The sequence below is a fragment of the Arachis ipaensis genome, chromosome B2 (assembly GCF_059453495.1).
Source record: "Arachis ipaensis isolate K30076 ecotype BB chromosome B2, ASM5945349v1, whole genome shotgun sequence".
In the NCBI taxonomy this organism is placed as follows: Eukaryota; Viridiplantae; Streptophyta; class Magnoliopsida; order Fabales; family Fabaceae; genus Arachis; species Arachis ipaensis.
In genome coordinates this window covers 11,720,943-11,739,055 of record NC_142437.1, presented here as the reverse complement: position 1 = coordinate 11,739,055, position 18,113 = coordinate 11,720,943, and the positions used below count along the sequence as shown (strand labels likewise).

Here is an 18,113-nt window from a genome sequence, read left to right as displayed (position 1 = left end):
TGTTATTATTCAATTTTGGACTGCAGCTGAATATTGAATTTTTGGTCTGCATCACTTTAACCAAAATAATTAAAACTAATTAGTTAATTTGCCCAATAAATTCATGTTTGTCATTATTAATTAATTTAGTTAATTTCTTAACTCAACATAACCAATAACTTTTTTCAACAACATGAACAACCACCAATCAAATCAAAACACACTACACCTCCAAATTACTCATCTAAATCTTAATATTAGAATAACCATCCGCACACCTAATGAAATGAACATCTGATATATTCATTGTTCACATTATTTAGTATTTTCACTGTCTACCTATACTTTTCCAATTTAAATTGCATTTTGTATGTTGCACAGTAGCCTACACATATACACTTTGTTTGCTCCTTTGATTTCAAATATTTTCAGCCCCTATTTGCATGGTAATTAGACCGCATATTTTATTTGTAGTATATGTATTATCAAAATCCAATATATTGTTACTTTAAACTTGTTAAAGTACTAGACAATTTTCTTTTCTCATAAAATTGTTGTGATTATATATCATATGATATTGTATTCAATACTTATATTCTTTTTGTGCAAAATAGGTAGGAATAACAGATGAGAAAAATTCTGATCTTGAACGGCTAGCCATTGACATTGCCAAGAAGTGTCACGGGTTGCCCATGTCAATAGTTACAACTGCAAAGGCATTGAAAAATCAAAGCCGCTCAGTTTGGGAGGAGACCCTTAACACACTTGAAAGACAAAAGCTTGCAGGAACACCTGAGTATTCTACAAAGTTGAGTTATGAGCTTCTAGCAAATGAGGAGCTCAAGCTTATCTTCTTGCTTTGTGCTTGTATGGGTCAAGATGCATTGGTCTCAGACTTAGTGAGACTATGCATTGGTTTGGGTTTTCTTGAAGGTGTCTATACAGCAAAGGAAGCCAGAGATCAAGTGCAAATGTTGCTTATCCATTTAAAAGAGTCAGGTTTGTTGTCTGACAGTTACTCAAATGATCGTTTCACTATGCAAAATCTTGTTCGCAATGCAGCTTTGTTGATAGCATCAGAGAATAATGTGTTCGTGCTGGCAAAAAGAAAGCTAGATGAATGGCCTGATGATGATAAACTTGAAAGGTACACTTCTGTTTTCTTACATCATTGTGATGTCAACACTGAGGAGTTTCCTAAAAGTTTAAAATGTCCTAAACTAAAAGTCTTTCATTTTCACAATAATCATCAACATTTCGAAATACCAAATGACTTCTTCCGAGAAATGAAAGAACTTAGAGTGTTGGTTCTGCTTGGCATTGATCTCTCCAAAATGTCTTCATCAATGAAATGCCTAACAAAACTCCGAAAGCTTTGTTTGGAGCAATGCATTAATCTAGATGAGGAATTATGCAACAGTATTGGCACGTTCATGAAGAATCTAAGAATTCTAAGCTTTTCTGGATCTGATATTAAAAGCTTGCCTACTAAATTGAAGGGTTTGTCAAAGCTGCAAATTCTTGACTTAAGTAATTGCTCCCAACTAAAATCAATTCAAGCTGGTGTAATATCTAGCTTGACTAATTTGGAGGAGTTGTACATGAGAAACACTTTGGTTGAATGGAGGGTGGATAACAGAGAGGAAAGTGAAAACAAAAATGCTAGTCTTTCGGAGTTGGGACATCTAAATCAAATAACAAATGTTGACTTACAAATCCCAAGTGTTGCCCATTTGCCAGAAAACTTGTTCTTTGATAAGCTGCATAGCTATAAAATTGTAATTGGCTCGTCAAGTACACATTTGGAGCCAGATTTCAAGATTCCGGAGAAATATCAACTGTTGAGGTATTTGGCGATACTGGAGAAAAAGATTGGCATTCATTCTCAGAAAGGGATCAAAATGTTGTTTGAAAGAGTTGAGAATTTGTTGCTGGAAGAACTCAACGGTGTCCAAGATATCTTTTATGCACTGAATTTGAAAGGGTTTCCATGTCTTAAGACTTTGTCTATTGTGAGTACTTGTAGCATTCGATATTTGATCAACCCACAGGAGAGGAAGCATCCCGAGAATGCTTTTCCGAAACTGGAGACATTGCACCTCTACAAGCTCGATAACATGGAGCAACTATGCTCTCGTGTGTCATTTTCATCCTCCTCATTTTGTAAACTAAAAGTTGTCAAGATTAAGCTTTTGGGTTTATTAAAGAATGTCTTTGTAATGTCTATGGTCAAGCATTTGGTTGCTCTTCAAACAATTGAAATTTTAGAATGTAACTCTCTAAAGGAGATTGTCTTTGCGGAAGATACACAAGATTCTAACACGTCGAAGCCTCTTAAGTTTCAAGAATTACGCACTTTGACATTAAAATCATTACCTGAGTTTCATGGATTCTGTTCCATTTCATCTACAGCGCAACAAAAAGTATTGTTCGATGAGCAGGTCAGTTCAGAACTATAGAACAAATTTATTTTTCTTTTACATTTTAAATTTTAGTTAGTCAACATTTACACATGATGGTTTTTTTTCTCATTTGACATAAATTAATAGTTATTATTATTTGTGCTTCTTCATAGGTTGAATTCTCAAAATTAGAGAGATTGGAGTTGTCCTCTATCCAAATCCACCAAATATGGAATGGCAAAAATCCTCCTTTTGGAAAATTGGTACACTTGGAAGTGAATGGTTGTGGTAATTTAAAAAGTTTGTTAACATTGTCTATGGCTATAAATATGAAGACTCTCCAAAGCCTATCTGTCAGCGAGTGTGACAAAATGAGGCTTATTCTTCTCAAAGAGAACAGCAATGGTACTGAAAGTGAAAAGAAGGTATGTACGTAATTTGGCCATTCCATATATTTTTATTTCATAACAACAAATGAATAAGATTCATATATCATTATTACAACAAAATTGTGCATTCTTGACTGTTGTTAGTGTAGAAGAAACAATTATTTTAGAGTAGTAGTATTTATTTTTTGACAAATAATAATTGTTTAAGAAAGTATTTAAATATATTTTGGACTACTAATAATTATTTTAAAAAAGGCATTTGGTATTTTTAATGTTCAATAATTGTATATGTATGGAAAAGTATGAAAACAATGTGAATACTAAACAATGTGAACAATGGATATGTATATATATTCAAAAGTACTTTTCACGCGGACATATTAATTGTTAAAGTAAAAGTTTTTTTTGACAATATTATTATTATTATTATTATTATTATTATTATTATTATTGATGGTAAAAATCAAGTGAATACTTTTTTTTTTAGAATTTTAGCCGTCAAGACTACTAAATACCTTTTTATAATTAGTGATCTCCAAAAATACATTTGAATATTCTTTTTGACACAATTATTAATTGGCAACAATATCTTTTTTTTACAATTTGTAACCGTAAATAATATTCTATCAAAATAATAAATTTTAATAACGGTCAAAGTTTCTATCTTTCTCATAGTGAATTAAAGATAAGATGAAAATTTTATTCACTATTAACTCTTATTTTATAGAGTCACTCTTACTATTAATGAAAATTATATGACACATAGAATATTGATGCTTGCCAATCAATTCAAGTTGTTTTTAAAAACTTTTCTTGAAGTCTATTCTACTTTGAATTTTTTTTTTTTTTTTTTTTTTTGAGTTGGAATGTTTACTTTGACATCTTCAAGGAGCAAGTAATAGGGGTGTAAGAAAACGCATCCATTTTTGATAAGGTTAATCGCCACTAGAGAGTCAAACTCATCAAGAACAAGGTTTTGGATCTCATTTGCCACAACAATCTTAAATCCTTGGATAATCCCCATATCTCAAGCTTTTCAGCATAAATTATGGAGTAATTCTCAATATTATAGGAGAAGACTTTGATGAATCTTTTAGGTTGGTCCCGAAAAATACTTTCACATGATGTATTATTGTTACTGCCATAGCATGATACATCAACATTCAACTTAATATAATTCTCTTGTGGAGATATTCACTTAATGAGTGATTCTGACTTTGAATTAGTCTTGAGATGAGGAATACTCAGCTTCATACAATTAAGAATCTCATTGATCCTAGCTTTTATAATAGTAATGGTGGATGCTAGGGGTGAGTACGGGTAGCAGGTACCCGATTACCCGTTCGAATTTGAATCGAACTAATTAAATTGGTTCTGAAATTAACGGGTAATCGGGTTCAATTCGAACCAAATCGATGACTTTTGTTAGTAATTGGTTCGGGTATCGGTTTTGGAGGTGCGGAATCCGAACCAATCCGCGAACTCGATCATATATTAATTAAATAAAAAAATAAAAAAATATATGGCTTTTCCATTAGACAATGATTATTCATTGTTAATATGTTTGGATTTTAATGAGTTTAGTTTTTAATGTATTTGGTGTTTAATATGTTTGGATTATTTCTATTGATGTTACATGTTTATTGTACTTGTTGAATTTTTAAGATAAAAATTTGGTTTTTTCTTTTATGAATTTCAAAGTTATCGGGTACCCAATTACCCGAACCGAACCAATCCGTTCTTAATCAGTTTGGTTTGGTTCGGGTACATGTACAAAAAAATACAAATCCGAATAAAACCGAACCAATTATATTTTGATCAGTTTAGTTCTAATTTTACCATAAACCCAAACCAAATCGACCCGTACTCACCCCTAGTGGATGCTAGGGCAGTGCTTTTACCTTCAAAGACCAGTTTATTACGAAAGTGCTAGAGACAAGTCAAAACTCCAAACAAATAGGATCATTGATCCTTAGCAGAGAAATAGCTAATAAAACAATTCTTAAGGTTGTGAGTGAAGAAATTAGTATTCTTACTTGAAAGGATCAATGCTTGCCAAATCACAGTTGTACAGGGACAATCCCTAAGAATATGGAGAGTTGTCTCCTTATCCTAGCCGCATTTTGGATATTTTGTTAAGGTGGTCATATGTCTTCTACGTCTTTCTATATTAAAAAGGATGGCATTCTGACTTGCTAGCCACATAAATGATCTAATCCTTTTTTGGGTCCTTCTAATTCCAAACCAGCTCAGGGCAGTAAAAGCTTCTTCTAGCAAGTTGTACGCAATCTTCAAAGTGAAACTACCATCAGAAGAATGATCATACCATTCCTACCTGAGTTATTCCAGGGAGACGGAGGGAGATGCACAAAATTTGGTCAACCAACTCAGCTAGCAATAACCAGCTTCTTAGACTATCTCCATCCCATTCATGTGAAATGGATAAAAAATAATTTAGAGATACATTCAAATCACTAGAGTTTAGAGGTGGATGGCATGCTTTTTCAACTTTCCAACTTTAGGAACCCACTTATTTTTCAAAAAGTTGATCTTTTCGCCATTGCCGATACGCCACATGGAGTTCCTTTCCATATCATTGCAAGCTGCAGAAACTCCTTTCCAAATATTAGACTCATTCATTTTCTTTCTGACGTCTGGGATAATGTTATTTTTACATCTGTACTTGGCTCTCAGAACTCTAACCCACAAGTTATCTTTCTTTTCTACTAGTCCCAACCGATCTTCATCATAAAAGCTCGATTAAGAGAACCAGCATGTTGAATTTCCCAAGCCACCAGCCACCTTCGGTCTTAACACCTTTTTCCATTAGGAGATGCATTTTCTTTTACTACTCTGAAGTATCTTGTATAAAGTTTTTGCATTTTTGATCAATAATATTACAAGTAGATATCGGCAAAGAAGCAGTTTGCATAGTATAACTAAGAATAGTAGAAATGATAGATCTCATTAGAGTAGTTCTTCCTGTTAAGGACAAAGAGGAGGCTTTCTAATTGTTGAGCCTTGAGTTTATGGTGTCAATGATCCCCTAATAAGTATCCTTGTTAACCTTGAAAGAGGAACCCTAAAATATTCTCCAAATTTTTCGTTTCAGCGAACTGAAAGGCTTTACTAATCTTGGTACGAATATTATGATGACACACATTATTAGAAAAATAGATTCTGGTCTTTTCATTATTGACTCGTTGCCTAGAACTAGCACAAAAAGCTTTTAACACCTTGCTTATCACCTCATCTTGTTCCATACTAACCTCGGAGAAAAGGATAAGGTCATCGGCAAAGCAAAAGTGAGAGAGGTTAGGACCACCACTGCTTAAGCGAATCGGTTTCCAAAGGTTGTGTTCAATAGCCATATTAATAAGTTGAGATAGCCGCTCTATGCATAGCACAAAAATATAGGGAGAGATAGGGTCTCATTGACAAATGCCTCTAGAGAGAGAAAATTCATCCAAAGTTTTTCCATTCCACAAGATCCTCATCCTTGCAGTAGTGGTACCAGTATAGACTAGATGGATACAGTGTTAGGGAAGGCTAATATCCTCGAAAGTGTCTTTGATAAAACTCCATTTCAGTTTATCATACGCTTTTCAAGATCAATCTTGATCGACATCCATTCTTTTTTTCCTTTCTTACTTCTCATTGAGTGAATGACCTCTTAGGATATATTTTTTTTTGTGACTCTTGGGATATGATAATATTATCCACACTATGATGGCCTGGAACAAAGCTGCACTGATTAGGCACTATTAACTTTTCGATCACCTTCCTTAGTCTTTTAGACAAGATTTTCGTAATAATCTTGTAAGAAATTTTTAAGAGACTAATCGGCCGCATTTCCTTTAAGGAGGCAACTGGTTCTATTTTCGAGATAAGAGTAATAAGAATTTCATTGATCTCTTCTACTTTTTGGGGAGTCACAAAAATACTTTTAATCAAATTGCAGAGGTCAGCCTCTTCTCTTTCCTACTTACTTTGATAGAAATCTGCTTGGATACCATTTTTACTTGGGGCTTTAAGGACCCTCATGCTAAACAACGATTCTCTGATTTTCTCAATAGAAGTGTTGGCATTGAAGACAACAAGCTTAGAATGACTAAGTGAAGAAAACACATCTTTGGGGATAAAAGGAACATCTGGCAAATATTCTTGGCAACAATTTAGGGTTTGTTTGGATGAGTTTCTAAGAAAAGATCTTTTTTTGAGTTATTTTTTTTTAAAAGATTTTATGAAAAAGTAAAAGTAATTTTATGTTTGGATATCTCATGTAAAAAGATCTTTTTATCTATATTTGGGGATAATAATATAAAAGTACTTTTTTGTTTATTTATTACATGAAAAACATCTTTTCTTAAGAAAAAAAGATCTTTTAAAAAAAATGTAAATTACAGCTTCTCAAAAAAGATCTTTTTTTTTTCTAGTGCTTTTACTTTTACTACTAGAAATTTACCAAACACGCTAAGAAATAAAAAAAAAATCTTTTTTATTAAAAAAAATCTTTTTTTATCAAAATAATAGTGCCCAAACAAGCACTAATATATTAATTTCAATACATATTCTAACAAATCTTCTAAAATGGATAGAAATAGCATAATCTATCTTTAGCATGGTCCCAATAGCAAATCTCACCCGCCATAAGAAACATTTGTTATAATGTTCAATAGAAAGATTCGAAATACAAACCCAAGCCGCAAATCTTCCTCTAGAATGGATCCTCCTCCTCCTCTTTATACTACCGGTCTTTCGGATTAGGAGAGTCCTCCGTAGCCATGTTTAGGTTCACATCACTCCTTTGGTTCTTGATTTAAGGGATTGACAAAAGTGAATTATTATACGATACTTTTTGTGCTGTGGGAGATTCAACTATCTCCTCTTCTGTAATCTCCATGCCATCACCGTTATCATTGATATCAATGATCTCTTGTGCTTTAACCTTCTTTAATTTGTGCTACGTTCCACTTGATCTATCTATATTAGTGGACATATTCAATTCAATTCAATATGTTAGATTTTTGTGTACTCTGTGCTTTTCATTTTGAGAATAAAATAGAAATTTGAGACCAATGAAGCTCTTTTATTTAAAAGTGAAGAAGTGAGTAATTATTAAACTACTCTTTCACCTTAGCCCATGACAACAATAAAAAAGTCTCGTGGCCCACAAATTCAGTTCAACAGAATACATAAATTCAATTACAATTTTAGTCTTTATAATATTATCTTATCTTATCTTTATGTTATCTTCTTATCTTATCTTTACTTTTATCTTTCGTAGACAATACACTATATATATTTAGTTTTATCTTCATAATTCAATCGACAATTCAATTCAATCAATCAAGAAATACAAAGTATAGTATTCTTTCTCTCTTCTTTTTTTATTCTTTCACAATTTTATCAGTAATTAAAATGAAAAAGTAAGAATTTACTCACTTTTAAATTAATATTTTACATGTTATAATTTTTAAAAATATTATTTATACACTAAAATTAATCACTAATGTATTTTTGTATAAATATATGTATGATTTAATTTATTTTCAATGTATACTTGTATTTTAATATATATTTTATATTGATGACTGATTTTGGCGGCTAATTTTAATATACACATAGCATAGTTGTATAAATTTAATTATAATTAATCTTAGTTTTATCATTTTACAATTCTTTTTATGTTAGAAGATTTTTTGCATTTGAGACACTCATATATATTTTATGGAGTAAGAAATTTTTTAAAAATAAATTTAAAAATTTAAAAATTAGTTAATAATATATGAAGTTATATTAAACTTTTAAATTTTAAAAAGAACAAGCTAATTTTAAAAAACTCCATCTTAGGTGTTTTCAAAATACCTCAATTTTTTAAAAACTATAAATACAAACACATGATCTTTTCTATTTATCAAATACAAAATAAAAAATTTATGTTTTTAAAAAAACACCATTACTTCTTCAAAAAAACTTTATCAAGTCTAAATTAAATTAAAGCCCAACATTGCAATATTATGATTTTGATGAGTTACTGTTACTAGTTTTGTTCGTGATGCCAACTTGCAAATAGCAATGCAAGCATTTCTTAACCCAAATCACATTTGGGGATCTCTCTTTGTTGGTTTAATTTTGTGACATGTGACTTAATTTGAGTTTTTTGCTACTGCATTATGAACCACACAACAGGTTACCATCTTTCCAAATTTGAAGAGTATTAAAGTGAAAAGCATGAAGAGTTTGAGTGGGATATGTGATAATGAATTTGAGCTCCCAAAAGACTCTTTTGAAAAGTTGGAGAGCCTAGCCATTGATGAGTGTCATAAACTGGTCCATGTTTTCACTTCTAATGTGGTGGGAATATTTCAGCATGTAAGCAACTTAAGCGTTACCAATTGTAAGTCAATGAAAGCTATATTTGACCCAGCAGCTTGGGAAAATAAGCGAACTTCTAAGGATGCAACATCCAAGTTGCAAGATGTTCATTTTGAATCACTTCCAAAATTAGAGCATATGTTCAACATGAAGAAAAAACAGCTTCAAGAGATACTTAAGTTAAACAATTTGCATAAGATATGGGTTCAAGATTGTAAAAGGTTGGAAAACATATTTTCTACTCCTGTGGCCAAAACACTTGAAAATAATCTTGAAGAGCTTGTGGTCTCGGATTGCTCTCAATTGAGGGAAATTGTTGCCAAGAAAGAAGAAGATGCCAGCAGTCTTACTAAATTTAACTTTTTGAAACTGGCAACCATCAAATTTTTGAGACTACCAAAATTCAGGAGTTTCTATCCAGGAGCTTATGGAATAGAATTTTCAGCACTGAACAACTTGTCTATTGAACAATGTGACAACTTGGAACCATTCAGAGAAGAAGAAATCATAGATGAACAAACAAAGCCTGCCCTCTTTCCTGAAATGGTAATAACAATACCTTCAAACTCTTATTTCTATTGTTATTTCATAATAGCAGAAGAAAAATAAATTAGAATAAAATAAAATTGATTAGATTTAATGGGTGTGGTTGTAAATTAAACTCTTTTACATTATCATCAATTAAAATGGCGTAGAATACGTGCATGAATTTGTATTTTGATATATTTAACTTTATGCATGCTAAATTAATTTTTCTGTGATGATTTATTCCATGTAGGTAATGAACAATTTGAAGTCAATTCAAATTGAGTCAAGACATGCAACGTCATCGACTAACTGTGATTATCGAAGGGACAATCTTGAAGAGCTTCACTTATCTAGACTGAATGATACTAAAATTCTGTATTCTTTCCTTTATAGCAATCCTAATATGAAGAATCTATGCTTGAATGATGCTTCTTTTAAAGAATTGGTGCCTCTTGAAAGGCTTGCTAAGATTGAAAGCTTAGGTGTTGTCCCACAGCTGAAAAGCTTGAAGTTAACAGATCTACCAGATCTTGAGATGATTGGCTTCGAAAGAGACCCAATTCTTCAAAGGATAGAGACATTGGTTTTTCAAAATTGCCCGAGTTTGAAAACCATAGCACCTTCTAATGTATTTTTCTCTCACTTGACAAAGCTTGAAGTGGTTGACTGTAAAACATTAAAATATTTAATGTCACCATCAACTGCTAGAAGTTTGGGTCAACTCAACACCATGAAGGTAAATAATTGTGAATCTCTTGCGGAAATTGTATCAGAGGAAGGACAAGAAGACAATAAAAACAATGATGACATCATTTTCAAACAATTGACGACAATTGAACTTGCGTCTCTCAAGCGCCTCGAAAGCTTTTGCAGGTCCAAGAGTTGTGCGTTTCAGTTTCCATCATTAGAGAAATTTGTGGTAAGTGCTTGTCCCGAATTGAAAAGTTTCTCCCAACAAGAACACATGAAACCGCCGCCCAAGTTGGGAAAAGTATATGTTGTCCATGAAAAAGAGAAGGTGGAAGCGTACTGGACAAACAATTTACAAGAAACAATACGAGATATATTCAACAAAAAGGTATTGTCTAAATTTCATTCTTTTCTTTCTTGGTGGTTATGTTCTCAAATAAATTATTTGACTCGAATAAGATTGTGTCTGAATTAAAGGGAAAGAATAATATAGGAAATATAATTGTAAATTTAAAATAATGACAGATATTTTTCAAAGGCATGGAGAAATTAAGTGTTTCTGATCATCCTCATCTACAACAACTATGGACATGCAAAGAAGCAGGCCTTCAACAAGAATTGTTTAACAATTTGGGAACTTTGAAGCTGAGTGGTTGTGCGTTCAAGCCATACGCAATTCCATCAAATATTCTTTTATGTTTCAAGAACCTAACAGAATTGGAAGTGGATAGATGCTACTACATAACAGGAATTTTTGAAATGAATGATACTGAGATCAAGGAAACATCGTTCCAACTGAAGAAGCTAACTTTGAAATGGCTTCCATATGTGACACATGTGTGGAACCCGGAAAAACAAGGAATTCTCAGCTTCAAAAGTCTACAAATAGTGACTGTCAATGGCTGTGAGGATTTGAGAACTCTATTTCCTATAGCCTTGGCCAGAGATCTCAACAAGCTTGAGGAACTTGATGTTACAAGTTGTGATGAGTTACCCAACATTGTTGAAGCAGAAGAAGGTGGAACTGTTGATGAACATCTTGTGTTTCCTTGTTTAACCACATTGGCATTGTGTTATTTGCGAAATTTTACTGGCTTTTGCTCTCAGAAGTTCACTCTGGAATGCCCCGAGTTAAATTGCTTAAAGGTATATGATTGCAACGATCAACTGGAGCTATTTCAGAGTCAACCAGAGGAAAACCAAAACAGCACTTCAACTGCTAAGCAACTACTTTTCACCAATATAAAGGTAAATAATTTATATTGTTATTTGTATTTGTTATAATATCTTCTAAGGCTAAAGTAATTCGTTATAACAACTTGTGAGTTTCATTATTCTAATGATTAACTTTCATTTTATATTTATACTCTCGACGTTACTTGCACTTTCAAAAATAAATAGTAATTTGAGATACACACTTTTGAATTTGAAAAGAGTATTGGATAAATACTCATTTTTTATATATTTTCTGATGTGAAAAAACATTATTGTATGTTTTTCACTTTCTTTTTCGTTTTTTTTTTCTGTTTTCTAATGAAGAAGTCTGCAAATTAAATTTGTTTTAAATGATTGTTTAGATTATTTGATTAAAAAGATATTAATATTTGTTTGAGTAATACACGAAAAGTTAGTTTTAGTAAACCTAAACCCTATATGATAATTATTTTGTAAATTATAACTTCTAAAATAATTGATACTTGTTAGTGAATTCGCTAACAATTTTACAATTTTAAAATAATTAATTGTTACTTTTTATAATCCTAAGTTTCAAAAAGTTATTTATACTTATCAATCGTTTCTGTCATAGGATATTTCCAAGATGGAAAATATGACCCTGAATTGGAGACACACTCAAGCTTTAAGTACATGGTTGTCAAAATTGAATAACGAAAATCTTGAGAGTTTGAATGAACTTTACCTTCTTGATGATGATGATGGGAAAAGGAACTCTAATGTGACAGTTGAATTATTTGAGAAGACAACCAACTTGGAAAATGTGACAGTTGAATTATTTCATTTATTTGAGAAGTCACCCAACTTGGAAAGACTGACAGTAAGCTATTATTACCGTGATGAAACCCTCAAAAATATATTGCCCTGCCATGATAATGCTAATAATAAGGAGATTCTTGGAAACTTGAAAGAATTGAACCTATCCTACTTAAATGAGTTGAAATCCATCGGTGGGGTAGAATACTTGTCAAAGCAGCTGCGTCTATTACATGTTTGTGATTGTCCAAAATTGACAACAATAGTGCTACAATCTTGCTCCTTTCTGAAAGAACTGCACATAGAATCATGTAATGCAATGCTGCGTCTATTCACATCTTCAACAGCGAAAATGCTACTACACCTTGAGGAGTTGCAAGTTGAGAAGTGTTATTCATTGAAAGAAATCGTGGGGGAAGAACAGCAGAGTGAGACGACGGAACACGTTATTGAATTTAAGCAGCTACGGAGGATAATCCTTCGATCTTTGAGAAACCTGAAATGCTTTTATTCAGGGAATGTCACTTTGATGCTACCCTCTCTCGTTCAACTGCACATAGTGGATTGCTCCAAGATGAAAGTTTTCTCTCACGAAAATGTGAGCGCTTCTAAAGAGATTCAAGTTTCTTGCAACTACTCAAGTTTCTTCCACCATGATCTTAATGCCGCTGTAGTATTGCAGTCTCTAAGTAATAATAAGGTAATAAATAAAGACCCTTCTCCAAATAAAATTTTACTTTGTGCCACTTTGAAATATTTTCCTTAGAAAGTTAAACACTTGGTTATATTTAACTAATTGATGAATAATGTATTTTGCTGTGATTTCAACTCAGAGGGATAGTATGGAAAAAACAAAAAGAAATTAAATAAGAGAAACCATAAAATGGATTAATCAGATAGATTTATAGTAACAAGATACTTGGTGATAATAAAATAAATAGTAAGGCTCATTTTTAAACACTCATAAAGTAAAAGTATAGCATTGTACTCTTTTTTAATTAAATAAATTTTAACTTTTTTATTTATTATTATCTATATCAGTGATTTAAATTCTGAGTTTAAAATTTAAGATTCAGGATTCACAATTCAAAAAGTATTGTACTTTTATTTTATTTATTTGGAATGCATTAAAATTCACCAATAATAATTTAGTTTAAATTTGTGTATTGCATTGAAAAAATCATGTATTGTTAATAATCACTTGTTAATTGTTATTCTCTAATTGATAATAACAACGTTAAATATGCTAAGAGTGGTACAAAATTCACCAGTTAAGAAATTGATCATATATCCTTTTATTATATATTGATATAAATTTTAGAAATGAAATAATGAAAATTGGCAGTATATTTTTTTTTTGTTAGCATTGTTTTATGGTCACGCCAAAAGAGATATAATTAATTAAAATAATTTTGACAAAATGATCAATGTGGGTAAATATAAAATTCCAAATATCTATTTATAAAATGTTTAATTTGAATACAGTGGTAAGTGACAAACAAATAATTAGAAAATACATTATGTTAACCATATCTAAATCTTTATAGACAAGTGATACATAGATTTTTTATACCAATTTCAAACTATCGACAAAGAAATTTATATGTTGTTCGTTAAATTTGAGAAGACGTTTAGTCGCCTTTCCAATAAAAAACTCAGAATCTATTTATTATTTTTTTTGTAATTAATTATATTCACTATTATTGTTATTATTTCTGATAAGAAATTTGAAATGTTACTTTAAAGTTTTAATTAATCTTTTTATTCTATCTATTTTTCTGACATAACAAAACTCAGGAATCTCTTGATCTTGGCGATCACCCAAAGCTAAAAGATTTATGGCTTGATAAAATGCATATCCTAGATGAGTCCTACTTTCCTGGTTTCAATTTAGAAAGTCTAGCGGTGGAAGGGTGTGGTGAATTCTTTACAACCGCAATACTACCTTCTCATTTACTTCCCTTCCTCAGTACATTACGAGTGTTGAAGGTGCGCAGATGCAATTCTGTTGAGGCCATATTTGAAGTCAAAGAGAATGTTTGGAATAAGGATCCTGAAGGAAAGCTCAGTCTTCCAGATTTAATGCAGGTTATTGTTGATGAATGTGCAAGTATAAAATCGGTGTTTCCAGAATCAGTTGACAAGGGTAACATACAATGGTTAGAAGTGAAAAATTGTGCAGAGTTAGTTGAAATTGTTGCCGGAGATCATGTAGCCAAACAGGTTAGCATCTTCTCCACGCTATCTTCTCTGAAGCTGTGGAATTTGCCAAATTTGGAGTGTCCATTACTACTATCGCATTTGCTACCTTCCCTTCATAAATTACAAGAGTTGGTGGTTGGAAAATGTGGTTCTTTGGAGACTATATTTGATGTGAAAGATGCACCAACAAATGAAGAAGATACAAATATGATTACTGTTATTCCTTTGAAGAAATTGACTTTGAAGAAACTTCCAACTTTAAACCATGTTTGGAAAGGAAAGCTCAGTCTTCCAAAATTGGAGGAGGTTATTGTTGATGAATGTGCAAGCTTAAGATCCTTGTTCCTAGAATCAGTTAACATACAGAGGTTAGAAGTGAAAAATTGTGCGAAGTTGATTGAAATTGTCACAAGAGATGAACTAGTTAAAGAAGAAGATGCAGATAAACAGGTTAGTATCTTCTCCAAGCTGTCTTGCCTGAAGCTGTGGAATTTGCCAAATCTGAGTTACATTTATCATGGAATGGAAGACTCTGAATTTTCATTATCAAATGCATTACTACCATGGCATATGCTACATTCCCTTCATAAATTGGAAGAGTTGGTGGTTGGGACTTGTGGTTCCTTTGAGACAATATTTGATGTGAAAGATACAGACATAATTTCTGTTGAGGCCATATTTAAAGTCAAAGATACACAAATAGATATTCCTTTAAAGAAATTGACTTTGGAGGATCTGCCAACTCTAAGTCATATTTGGAATAAGAATCCTAAAAGAAGTAGTCTCAGCTTTCCATGTCTGGAGGAAGTGGTTGTGAATAGATGTGAAAGCCTCACAAGCTTGTTGCCAGCATCATTACCCATGTCTAACATGATAAAGATAGATGTGAAAAACTGTGAGGAATTGGTTGAAATTGTTATAAAAAATGAAGCAGACAATGAAGAAACAAATAAGGAGCTTGCTATGTTCCCTAACCTAATCATATTGACTCTGCACAATTTGCCAAATCTTACATACATTTGTACTGGAATGGAAATTCTAAATTTGCCCGAGTTAAGAGAATTTGATATTTCTCATTGTAAATTTGTAACAGATTCCACTGCAAAGGTACGAAAGCTCCTGCCTTAAAAATATTTATAACTTTCTAATCTTGTTAGCTTTATATATGATATGCTTATTTCTCCGTAGAATATGTACTTTTGAAGAAACTGCATTTTATTTATCACAATAAGCAGCTCATTCTTATTTTGTTTGTTAATAACTTAATATATCTGTCGCGCACCAATCCATGTCTTTAAATCATTCATAATGAGCCAAAGATGTGTTGTCCTTCTTGTTAACTTTGAATCCCATGGAGCAGGTTGTTAACCCTCAGTTAGAGAGAGTATCAATAGACATGGAAGGTGTGATGATGCTTGACAAAGGAATGCTTCATTTGGATCCCGAAAACATACAATATCTGAGATTGCAGGGCTTTAATGATATTGATGACTCAGATGCCGCATCTGCCTTTAATTTCTTCCCAAAGAAGGTGCCACTTCCCAATATTCAAATGCTTGGGGTGGCCGACAGTGCTTTCAAAGAGATATTCCCCTTACAAAAGCCTGAGATTATTCATTCACAGCTGCTTGTTCGAGAATTGGAGTTGAGGAATCTGCACAAGCTTGAATCCATTGGGTTACAGCACACCTGGGTGGCCTCCTCTAATCTCACATGGCTCAAAGTTGAAGGTTGTGCATCTTTGAAGTATTTGTTCACTTCTTCAACCACCAAATGTCTTGTTCAACTTGAAGAGTTGCACATATCCAACTGTGAAGCACTCGAAAGTTTAATGGTGGATTATCAACCACATGATGATGATCATGATGTCATCATATTCAAAAAGCTTGAGAAACTGTCTCTTAGCCAAATACCAAAACTTGAGAACTTTTACACTGGAAAGTCAACTTTGAATTTCCCATCTTTGGAAGAAGTCGAGGTTACTGAATGCAACAGATTGGAGTACATGTTCACATTCTCAACTGCCAAAAGCTTGAAAAATTTGAATGAGATGAAGATCTCCAAATGTGAGTCATTGGAAACAATAGTTTTGGCAACACAAGAGGCAAACAAACAACATGAAGATCTCACATTCTCATACCTCAAATATCTGACTCTTAGTGAATTGCCAAAACTTGAAAGTTTTTTCACCGGAAACTCATCAACTTTGAATTTCCCTAGGTATGGGTTTGAAGTTTGCATCAGTCAATGCGAGAGCATGAAAACTTTTTCACACGGTCACGTGGAAGTACGTAAATTATGGAAGGTGGAGATAGATGGAGTTCATTGCTCAAAAAAGAATCGTCTAAACGCTACAGTTAGTCAACAATTTGAGAATCGATCGAATAAAGCAGCATTGATGAGTTAATTAGTACAATCATAATTTAACATGTAAGTTATTCTCTATCTGCTCAATTTGCATCTTCTCTGACTTTTCATGTTATACACTCCACCAAAACAATGGAGGAAGTTTCTGTTTTGAAATGTCATTTAATTTGCTTCCTCCATATTCGGTTATATAATATTTTTGAGAATTTAAAAAAGAACAGTACAGTTAATTTGTTTTGAGTTAACTAGCCCTTGTATACAAATTCTTGCAGGAAATTTGTTGTTTGCTGAAAGAAGCTTATTTTCAATGCATGCATTTGTTACCAGTTAGCCTTGCAAAACTAGCAGTCTAATCAAGGAGTAATGGACGAATAAATAAGGATGGTTAGTAAGATTTTTTTATTTTAAAAAATAAATAAAGTTGGAAAGGGTTATGGTTTCATTGTTTATGGATACAATCTCATGATTATGACAAATTGATAACTAAAATTATTAGGCCAAGTAACCAATTAGCTAGAAAAAAACACAAGTTAATTTGACGCAGTTACATATTTCTTTTTGCTACGGGAAAGTCTTACTATAATAAGTTTGGGTAACAATCATTCAACTCAAATCATAAAGAATGTTGCTTTTTTCAATCTTATAACTTTTTTAACTTTAGTCAATATTATCTAACACAATTTTTTGTGAAATTTATTTTCTAGATTCTATGGGACACCAAATGCAGGAGGAGGATATAAGTAGATCCCATCAAAACAACAAATATTCATTTCTGTTTGAGTGTGGTGTGTTGTGCATGATATAAATAAATCCCCTGTATTATTATGCAGGAAGAAGTGTATGATTCCTTTTTAACTTTTAAGTGACAAAGCTGTAAGCTAAGTGTGTTTTATGAATAAATTATATTTTGGATTTTTATACAAGATATAAGGTGTGTGTGGTTAAGTTATTGAGAGCATTACTGTACTTTTATGTATGAAAGAACAAAGTAGATTGTAATAATTTTACAATATTGAAGGAGTGCGTGGTTTGTGTTCTAATAAGAACCGAGTTAAAAATGGCATGTAGATATATTTCTTATTTCTACATAACACCATTTTAATGCATAACTTTGACCTTATGTTACTATAAAAATTGTTGTGTATGCCTTTACCTGTAAAAAGCATATGGCTATAGTAACTATGACATG

At 32.1% G+C, this 18,113-nt stretch overlaps 1 protein-coding gene across 1 annotated transcript in view; it reads left to right on the top strand.

The window, feature by feature from the left end:
* Nucleotides 1-17,872, top strand: part of LOC107624972 (uncharacterized) — a 38,574-nt gene extending 20,702 nt beyond the window's left edge. Inside the window, exons 5-14 of the mRNA XM_088503569.1 lie at nucleotides 594-2,420; nucleotides 2,555-2,806; nucleotides 8,963-9,694; nucleotides 9,927-10,754; nucleotides 10,892-11,614; nucleotides 12,174-13,055; nucleotides 14,153-15,664; nucleotides 15,918-16,987; nucleotides 17,197-17,308; nucleotides 17,629-17,872. Coding sequence (XP_088359695.1) covers nucleotides 594-2,420; nucleotides 2,555-2,806; nucleotides 8,963-9,694; nucleotides 9,927-10,754; nucleotides 10,892-11,614; nucleotides 12,174-13,055; nucleotides 14,153-15,664; nucleotides 15,918-16,964 — 7,803 coding nt within the window. The 3' untranslated portion in view covers nucleotides 16,965-16,987; nucleotides 17,197-17,308; nucleotides 17,629-17,872. The remainder of the gene's footprint in view (nucleotides 1-593; nucleotides 2,421-2,554; nucleotides 2,807-8,962; nucleotides 9,695-9,926; nucleotides 10,755-10,891; nucleotides 11,615-12,173; nucleotides 13,056-14,152; nucleotides 15,665-15,917; nucleotides 16,988-17,196; nucleotides 17,309-17,628) is intronic.
* The last annotated feature ends 241 nt before the right edge of the window (nucleotides 17,873-18,113 follow it).